Source organism: Petromyzon marinus, chromosome 69 (genome assembly GCF_048934315.1).
Source record: "Petromyzon marinus isolate PM22_M1 ecotype Great Lakes invasive population chromosome 69, UKy_Petmar_22M1.pri1.0, whole genome shotgun sequence".
In the NCBI taxonomy this organism is placed as follows: Eukaryota; Metazoa; Chordata; class Hyperoartia; order Petromyzontiformes; family Petromyzontidae; genus Petromyzon; species Petromyzon marinus.
The window spans coordinates 3,580,911-3,591,601 of NC_133735.1; the positions used below are offsets into that span (position 1 = coordinate 3,580,911).

Sequence of the window (10,691 nt, forward strand, 5' to 3'; positions counted from 1 at the left end):
CACCATACACACTACACCATACACACTACACCATACACACTACACCATACACACACTACACACCACCACACACTACACCATACCACACACTACACCATACACTACACCACACACTACACCATACACACTACACCATACACCATACACACTACACCACACACTACACCGTAAACTACACACTACACCGTAAACTACACACACTACACCGTACACTACACCACACCCTACACTACACCGTAAACTACACACACTACACCATACACTAGTGCTGTACTAGTAATGTATTGGCCACGTTCTGTTTACATGACAAACCCCTTATTGGCTACAACCCACTCACATCCACTCACCCACACATCCACCCACTCACCCACACATCCACACATCCATCCACCCACCCACTCACCCACACATCCACCCACTCACTCATCCACCCACTCACCCACACATCCACCCACCCACTCACCCACCCACGACGTACAATCACTGCCACGCACGGCGACTCCACCAGTTGAGTGTCTCGGTGACTTTTATTGAAGTGAACGTCTTGGGCTGGGGCTTGACGAGGAAGTCGTGGGGCCACCTCAAGACTTCTTGTTCTCAGCCCTCTGCAGTCGCTTCAGCTCGGCCTTGATGATGCGGTTACGCTGCACGGGGAGAGGGGAGAGAGGAGGGGTGGGTGAGTGAGTGTGGGTGTGTGGGTGGGTGAGTGTGTGGGTGGGTGTGTGTGTGTGGGTGGGTGTGAGTGTGTGTGTGTGTATCCATGCGTGTGTGTGTATCCATGTGTGTGTGTGTGTATCCGTGCGTGTGTGTATCCATGCGTGTGTGTGTGTATCCGTGCGTGCGACGACGCTGCTCACCATCCTCTTGGCCTTCATCAGCTTGAAGCGGTCAAAGTCGCTCATCTTCGCACGCTGGGGGGACACACGGAACGGAGACACACGCAGAGACACGCAGAGACACGCAGAGACAGAGACACACAGACACACACACAGACACACGGAACCAGACACACACAGAGACACACACCCACAGACACACAGAGACACACGGAGCCAGACACACACACACAGACACACAGACACACGGAGCCAGACGCACACACACAGACACAGACACACATACACACACAGGTGCCCATTAGATTGTGTGAATTAGCGCGAGTTGTGTGCGTGTTAAGTGTGTGCGTGTTAAGAGTGCGTGTGAGTTAAGTGTGTGATTGTTAAGAGTGCGTGTGTGTTACGAGTGTGTGTGCTAAGTGTGTGCATGTTAAGTGTGCATGTTAAGAGTGTGTGTTAAGTGTGTGCGTGTTAAGAGTGCGTGTGTGTTAAGAGTGTGTGTGTTAAGTGTGTGCGTGTTAAGAGTGCGTGTGTGTTAAGAGTGTGTGTGTGTTAAGAGTGTGTGTGTTAAGTGTGTGCGTGTTAAGAGTGCGTGTGTGTGTTAAGAGTGTGTGTTAAGTGTGTGCGTGTTAAGAGTGCGTGTGTGTGTTAACAGTGTGCGTTTGTTAAGAGTGTGTGTTTGTTAAGAGTGGGTTAAGTGTGTGTATTCAGTGTGTGAGTTAAGAATGCGTGTTAAGTGTGTGCGTGTTAAGAGTGCGTGTTAAGAGTGTGTGTGTTAAGTGTGTGCGTGTTAAGAGTGCGTGTGCTAAGTGTGTGTGTTAAGAGTGTGCGTGTTAAGTGTGTGCGTGTTAAGAGTGTGCGTGTGTTAAGAGTGCGTGTGTTAAGAGTGTTAAGAGTGTGTGTGTTAAGAGTGTGCGTATTAAGAGTGTGTGTGTTAAGTGTGAGTTAAGTGTGTGTATTCAGTGTGTGTGTTAAGAGTGTGCGTGTATGTTAAGTGTGTGTGTTCAGTGTGTGTGAGTTAAGAGTAAATGTGTTCAGTGTGTGTGAGTTAAGAGTAAATGTGTTAAGTGTGTGTGTTAAGTGTGTGTGTTAAGTGTGTGTGTTAAGAGTGTGTTCAGAGTGTGTTCAGAGTGTGTGTGTGTGTGTGTTAAGAGTGTGTGAGTTAAGAGTAAGTGTGTTCAGTGTGTGTTAAGAGTGTGTGTTCAGTGTGTGTGTCAAGAGTGAGTGTGCGTGTGAGTTAAGAGTAGTGTGTGCATGTGTTAAGAGTGTGTGAGTTAAGAGTAAGTGTGTTCAGTGTGTGTGTGTCAAGAGTGAATGTTAAGAGTGTGTGTGTTAAGAGTGTGTGTGTTAAGAGTGTGTGTTAAGAGTGTGTGAGTTAAGAGTGTGTGAGTTAAGAGTGTGTGAGTTAAGAGTGTGTGAGTTAAGAATGTGTGTGTTAAGAGTGTGTGAGTTAAGTTTGTGTGTTAAGAGTAAGTGTGTTCAGAGTGTGTGTTAAGAGTGTGTGAGTGAGTTAAGAGTAAGTGTGTTCAGTGTGTGTGTCAAGAGTGAGTGTGCGTGTGTGTTAATAGAGTGTATGTTGTGTGTGTGTTAGTTAAGTGTGTTCAGTGTGTGTGTTTTAAGAGTGTGTGTTCAGAGTGTATGTTAAGAGTGTGTGCGTGTGTTAAAGAGTGTGTGAGTTAAGAGTGTGTGAGTTAAGAGTGTGTTCAGTGTGTGTGTGTCAAGAGTGAGTGTGTTAAAGAGTGTGTGAGTTAAGAGTGTGTGAGTTAAGAGTGTGTTCAGTGTGTGTGTGTCAAGAGCGAGTGTGTTAAAGAGTGTGTGAGTTAAGAGTGTATGAGTTAAGAGTGTGTTCAGTGTGTGTGTGTCAAGAGTGAGTGTGTTAAAGAGTGTGTGAGTTAAGAGTGTGTTCAGTGTGTGTGTGTGTGTCAAGAGTGAGTGTGCGTGTGTTAAGAGTGTGTGTGTGTTAAAGAGTGTGTGGGTTAAGAGTGTGTGAGTTAAGAGTGTTCAGTGTGTGTGTGTCAAGAGTGAGTGTGTTAAAGAGTGTGTGAGTTAAGAGTGTGTGTATGTTGTGTGTGTGTTAGTTAAGAGTGTGTTCAGTGTGTGTGTGTCAAGAGTGAGTGTGTTAAAGAGTGTGTGAGTTAAGAGTGTGTGTATGTTGTGTGTGTGTTAGTTAAGAGGGTGTTCAGTGTGTGTGTGTTAAGAGTGTGTGTGTCAAGAGTGAGTGTGCGTGCGCGTATGCGGGGGGTGGAGACACGGGCTCCATGGCCGCTCACAGCCACGGCAGGGATCCCCGAGAGGGGAGAGGGAGGAGGAGGGGAGGGAGGGAGGGGAGGGAGGGGAGGGGGGAGGAGGAGGAGAGGGAGGGAGGGGACCCACCTTGGTCCGAGCCTCGATCTTCTTGGCCCAGTTCGACTCCCCCCACTTCTTGTCAACCTCCCCCTTCTCCCACGCCGCACGGACCGTCTTCTGTCGTGCACTGCACCACCACCACCACAACAACCACCATCACTACAGCAACCACCACAACAACCACCGTCACTACAGCAACCACCACAACAACAACCATCACTACAGCAACCACCACCATCACTACAGCAACCACCACCATCACTATAACAAGCACCATCACTACAGCAACCACCATCACTACAGCAACCACCACCATCACTATTACAACAACCACCACACCAACCACCATCATCACTACAGCAACCACCACCACCATCACTACAGCGACCACCACAACAACAACCATCACTACAGCAACCACCACCATCACTATAACAACCACCATCACTACAGCAACCACCATCACTACAGCAACCACCACCACCATCACTAAAGCAACCACCACAAAAACAACCACCACCATCACTACAGCAACCACCACAACAACCACCACCATCACTAAAGCAACCACCATCACTATAACAACCACCACTACAGCAACCACCATCACTACAGCAACCACCACCATCACTACAGCAACCACCACAACAACCACCACCATCACTAAAACAACCACCATCACTACAGCAACCACCATCACTACAGCAACCACCATCACTACAGCAACCACCATCACTACAGCAACCACCATCACTACAGCAACCACCATCACTGTAACAACAACCACCACCATCACTATAGCAACAACCACCATCATCATCACTCCAACAACCACCACCACCATTCACCATCGCCACAACAACCACCACAGCCGCCACCACAACCATCACAACCACCATCATCACAGCCGCCACCACAACCATCATCACCATCATCATCACCACAGCCATCGCCAGGGTGGGTGCTCAAGAGAGCAGCAGTCTCATGTGCAAGAGTGACTGGGTGAGTGACTGGGTGAGTGACTGGGTGACTGAGTGAGTAAGTGACTGGGTGAGTGACTGGGTGAGTGACTGGGTGAGTGACTGGGTGAGTGACTGAGTGACTGAGTGAGTAAGTGACTGGGTGAGTGACTGGGTGAGTGACTGGGTGAGTGACTGAGTGACTGAGTGAGTAAGTGACTGGGTGAGTGACTGAGTGAGTGACCGAGTGAGCGACTGAGTGAGTGACTGAGTAAGTGACTGAGTAAGTGACTGAGTGAGCGACTGAGTGACTGAGTGAATGACTGAGTGACTCAGTGAGTGAGCGACGGAGTGAGTGACTGAGTGAGTGACTGAGTGACTCAGTAACTGACTGAGTGACTGACTGAGTGAGTGACTGAGTGAGTGAGTGAGCGACTGACTGAGTGAGCGACTGAGTGACTGAGTGAGTGACTGACTGAGTGAGTGACTGAGTGATGACTGAGTGATGACTGAGTGAGTGAGTGACTGAGTGACTCAGTGAGTGACTGAGTGACTCAGTGAGTGAGCGACGGAGTGAGTGACTGAGTGAGTGAGCGACGGAGTGAGTGACTGAGTGACTCAGTGAGTGAGCGACGGAGTGAGTGACTCAGTGAGTGAGCGACGAGTGAGTGACTGAGTGACTCAGTAACTGACTGAGTGACTGAGTGACTGACTGAGTGAGTGACTGAGTGAGTGAGTGACTGAGTGAGTGAGCGACTGACTGAGTGAGCGACTGAGTGACTGAGCGAGTAACTGACTGAGTGAGTGAGTGACTGAGTGAGTGACTGAGTGATGACTGAGTGATGACTGAGTGAGTGACTGACTGAGTGAGTGAATGAGTGACGAATGAGTGACTGAGTGAGTGACTGAGTACCCGTATGGGAACTTGATGATGATGTTTGTCAGCTGCATGCACAGTGAGTGACTGAGTGAGTGACCCAGTGAGTGACCGACTGAGTGACTGAGTGAGTGACCGAGTGAGTGACTCAGTGAGTGACTGAGTGAGCGACTGAGTGAGTGACTGAGTGAGTGACCGAGTGAGTGACCGAGTGAGTGACTGAGTGAGCGACTGAGTGAGTGACTGAGTGAGTGACCGAGTGAGTGACTGAGTGAGTAACTGAGTAACTGACTGAGTGAGTGACTGAGTGACTGATTGAGTACCCGTATGGGAACTTGATGATGTTTGTCAGCTGCATGCACAGTGAGTGACTGAGTGAGTGACTGAGTGAGTGACTGAGTGAGTGACTGAGTGAGTGACTGAGTGAGTGACTGAGTGAGTGACTGAGTGAGTGACTGAGTGAGTGAGTGAGTACCTGTATGGGAACTTGATGATGTTTGTCAGCTGCATGCACAGTGAGTGACTGAGTGAGTGAGTGACTGAGTGACTCAGTGAATGACTGAGTGACTGAGTGAGTGACTGAGTGAGTGACTGAGTGAGTGACTGAGTGAGTGACTGAGTGAGTGACTGAGTGACTGAGTGAGTAACTGAGTGAGTGACTCAGTGAGTGACTCAGTGAGTGACTCAGTGAGTGACTCAGTGAGTGACTGAGTGAGTGACTGAGTGAGTGAGTGAGTACCCGTATGGGAACTTGATGATGATGTTTGTCAGCTGCATGCACTTGAAGGACATCGCCTGGCGCCTCACTCCCGTGCACGGTCCGTCCACCAGGGCCTGCACAAAGACAAAGGGTCCCCCAGGTAGCCTCAGACACACTGGAGGGGCAAGTACTGTCAAGCAGCAGCCTGTGAAGGCCGCCGCCAGTGGCATCAGCGTGGTCGGCGCCACGCACACACGCCCGGCCGCCTTTGTCTCCCCTGTGGCGATGTTCACGACTACACCGCCGCACCGGGTGCTTATTTGAGGCCGAGTCGACCTAGGAGAGGCCCCCAGGACCGGTTCAGATAATCGTCACCGGTGTCGGCCGTGAGCGAGAATCGAAATCGTGTCGCCGGGATCGTGGCGCAGCGTAGCGCTAATCACTGCTCCACTACTGCTCCCCTCACAACAATAACCCCCACTGCCACACACACTACACACACACTACACTACACACACTAACTACACACACACACTACACACACTACACACACACACTACACACACACACTACACACACACGGTGCAGAGCTAACCACTACACTACCCACTGCTACACACACACACTACACACACACACACACGGTGCAGAGCTAACCACTACACTAATGCTCCCCACACACAACTCACCGTTACACACACACTACACACACTACACACACACTACACACGCACGGTGCAGCACTAACCACTACACCACCACTCCCAACATACACAACTCACTGTTACACACACACACACTGCACATGCACACTACACGCACACACACTACACACAACACACACCACACACGCACTACACACACTACACACACTACACGCACACACTACACACACGGTGCAGCGCTAACCACTACACCACCGCTCCCCACGCACAACTCACTGTTACACACACACTATACACACACCACACACACACACCACACTATACACACCACACACACTATACACACACACCACAAACCACCCTACACACACCACACACACACCACACTATACACACACACTACACACACCACACACACACACTATACACACACACCACACTACACACACCACACACACTATACACACGCACCACACTACACACACGCACGGTGCAGCGCTAACCACGACACCACCGCTCCCCACACACAACTCACTGTTACACACACACTACACACACCACACTACACACACACACTACACACACACTACACACACCACACTACACATACACTACACACACCACACTACACATACACTACACACACACCACACTACACACACTACACACACCACACTACACACACACACCACACTACACACGCACGGTGCAGCGCTAACCACGACACCACCCCCCCACGCACCCTGTTCTGGTCGATGACATCGACGATGGTGATGAGCTTCCCCTCGTGGGGGCCGAAGGCGATGTAGGCCACACGGCCAACCTCAACGAAGCGCTTGAACACCTGCGGACACGCACGGAGACACAGACAGTCAAACAGAGACAGTCAAACAGAGACACAGACAGTCAGAGACACAGACAGTCAAACAGAGACACGGACAGTCAAACAGAGACACAGACAGTCAAACAGAGACACAGACAGTCAGAGACACAGACAGTCAAACAGAGACACGGACAGTCAAACAGAGAAACAGACAGTCAAACAGAGACACAGACAGTCAAACAGAGACACAGACAGTCAAACAGAGACACAGACAGTCAAACAGAGACACAGACAGTCAAACAGAGACACGGACAGTCAAACAGAGACACGGACAGTCAAACAGAGACACGGGAGGTACACGCACGGAGACACGGACAGAGTCACACAGACACGGAGACAGAGTCACGCACGGAGACACAGACAGTCAAACAGAGACACGGGAGATACACGCACGGAGACACAGAGTCACAGAGACACAGACAGTCAGAGACACGGGAGATACACGCACGGAGACACGGACAGAGTCACACAGACACGGAGTCACACAGACACGGAGACACGGACAGAGTCACACAGACACGGAGACAGAGTCACGCACGGAGACACAGACAGTCAAACAGAGACACGGGAGATACACGCACGGAGACACGGACAGAGTCACACAGACACGGAGTCACACAGACACGGAGTCACACAGACACGGAGACAGAGTCACGCACGGAGACACAGAGCCACACACGGAGACACGCATGGAGACACGGACAGTCAAACAGAGACACGGGAGATACACGCACGGAGACACAGACAGAGTCACACAGACACGGAGACACAGAGTCACGCACGGAGACACAGACAGTCAAACAGAGACACGCACAGTCAGAGACACAGACAGTCAAACAGAGACACGGGAGATACACGCACGGAGACACGGACAAAGTCACACAGACACGGAGTCACACAGACACGGAGACAGAGTCACGCACGGAGACAGAGTCACGCACGGAGACACAGAGCCACACACGGAGACACGCATGGAGACACAGAGACAGTCTCACGGAGACACGGAGACACAGAGCCACACACGGAGACACGCATGGAGACACAGAGACAGTCTCACCGAGACACGGAGAGACAGAGCCACACCCGGAGATACAGAGACACGGAGAGAGTCACACAGGCACAGAGACAGAGTCACGCACGGAGACACGGAGAGAGTCACACATGGAGACACAGAGCCACACATGGAGACACAGAGCCACGCATGGCGATAGAGACACGGAGAGACATAGCCACACCAGGAGATAGAGACACGGAGAGAGTCACACAGACACGGAGACACAGAGACACGGAGACAGAGTCACGCACGGAGACACAGAGCCACACACGGAGACACGCATGGAGACACAGAGACAGTCTCACGGAGACACGGAGAGACAGAGCCACACCCGGAGATAGAGACACGGAGAGAGTCACACAGGCACAGAGACAGTCACGCACGGAGAGAGTCACACATGGAGACACAGAGCCACGCATGGCGATAGAGACACGGAGAGACAGAGCCACACCAGGAGATACAGAGACACGGAGAGACAGTCACACACAGAGACAGTCAGACACGGAGAGAGTCGCATCTAGAGACACGGAGATCTGGAGTCACACAGACACGCTGAGTCTCACACAAGCTGAGTCTCACACACAATCGCACACACACAGAGATACGAAATCGCAGACAGGTAGTCACACACATGTAGTCACACAGTCACACACAGACAAGGGGTGAGATCGCCTCAGGATGTGCCGTTAAACCCGGCCACCACGTGGCCAAATTAGTGAGCATCTCAGCACTAACCGGCTGCGTGGGTTGGAGAGTGAACCCACAACTAACAGACAACTACAACTCTCCTTACAACTCCAAACTACGAAACCTTACACGTCCAAACTTTACTACTACAACTACAAACCTTACAAATACAAACCTTACACAACAAACCTTACACAACTATAAACTCCAAACCTTACACAACTATAAACTACAAACCTTACACATACAAACCTTACACATACAAACCTTACAACTACAAACCTTACTACTACAAACCTTACACAACTATAAACTACAAACCTTGCACAACTATAAACTACAAACCTTACACAACTATAAGCTACAAACCCGCACCTACAAACCCTTCCACACAGTGGCCGTCTCGTCAGTGGGGCTGACTTAACGAGTGACACGAGCAGGCGATCTCACCCCCTACTACACACATCTTAAACCCCACCACGCGAGACATTGCCTAGCCCAAGGGCCACTTTCTACCACTGCGAGCTAAAACGTCTGAATCGTGCCTTGCCAGGATCAAAATATAATGTTTTACCATTTGTGGCAAGACAACGGTCGTGTTAAGACGTTAACAACACCAGACAGACACCTTTTGCGACGATTCGTGTCACTGCATTAAGCACATCGACTTGTAAGGAATCATATCATTGTATATTCTTGGTCCTTTCGGTAAAGTCCCTTCAACGTGACTTTACCGAAACAACCAAGAATATGAATCGCTGCAGTCACGAAAGCTTTAAATAAATAAAAATAATTGTATGTTAACGCAGACGCAATTCCTTGCAAAAGGTTTCAGTTTAGTGTGTTTTTTAACATGTCAACACAACTGTTTAAGCGTCTAAATGTTGCATCTTTAAAAGCCACAACTGTTAAAAATCGCGACACGTGGGGGGGGAGCGAGTCTCGACTAGCGCTACTCTCGGGGCCTAGGCCTCAGAATTGACCGCGAACGCCTCCGGAGATAAACTCGTCAACTTTGATCGATTTTACTCTTGAGAGGGGTCGCACGGACAAGCACAATTAAGTCGTCTCGTCCGAGGGAATAATTCGCTTATTAGGATTCTTTAAAATGTTTTAAAGAAACGAAATTTTTCCCCTCACGCCACCAGCGCCGCCACCGCCTTACCATGATGGCGGCAAGAGAAAGAGACGGAGGCCGCTTCCGGTAGAACTGCGGCCGTTTCCGGCGTGACGTCACCGAGCGATTGTTAAAAGTTAAATAATAATTATTATCATTATTACATACAACTGTAGTTTTAGCGTTGGCACGCTGTTCCTGTTAATAATATACTATTTTATTAATTATTTGACGTTGTCTTGTAAAATATATATGGCGGAGGGAAAAAAGTGACGTCAACATGTTATCTTCTTTACATATTTTTAAAAAAAATGTTTTACATCGTTTATCAACATTATTATGCTATTACTGTTAATAGTAGATCACTTTCTTAATTGTTTGACGTTGTCGTGTTATAGTTAAAAAATAATTAAGGCGGCAATTGATGAAGTGACGTCACCTCGTTGCCTCAGTTACACATATTGGATCTCATAACATAGGTAGGTCCAGCGTCGAATCCCATTCGCTCACTGAGATCCACGTGACATAATTATAACCAATAGGCGGACGTTCGCCTGCTTATACGCG

At 49.6% G+C, this 10,691-nt stretch overlaps 1 protein-coding gene across 1 annotated transcript; it reads right to left on the bottom strand.

Moving 5' to 3' along the window:
• Window positions 1-508: 508 nt before the first annotated feature.
• RPL14 (ribosomal protein L14) lies at window positions 509-10,265 on the bottom strand. Its single transcript, XM_032978924.2, has 6 exons — window positions 10,173-10,265; window positions 7,126-7,227; window positions 5,758-5,852; window positions 3,210-3,309; window positions 858-911; window positions 509-644 (listed from the first exon to the last, which is right to left on the bottom strand). The coding sequence occupies exons 1-6, from the start codon at window positions 10,173-10,175 to the stop codon at window positions 582-584; spliced, it is 417 nt and encodes a 138-aa protein (XP_032834815.1). The 5' UTR covers window positions 10,176-10,265; the 3' UTR covers window positions 509-581.
• Between the last annotated feature and the right edge of the window lie 426 nt (window positions 10,266-10,691).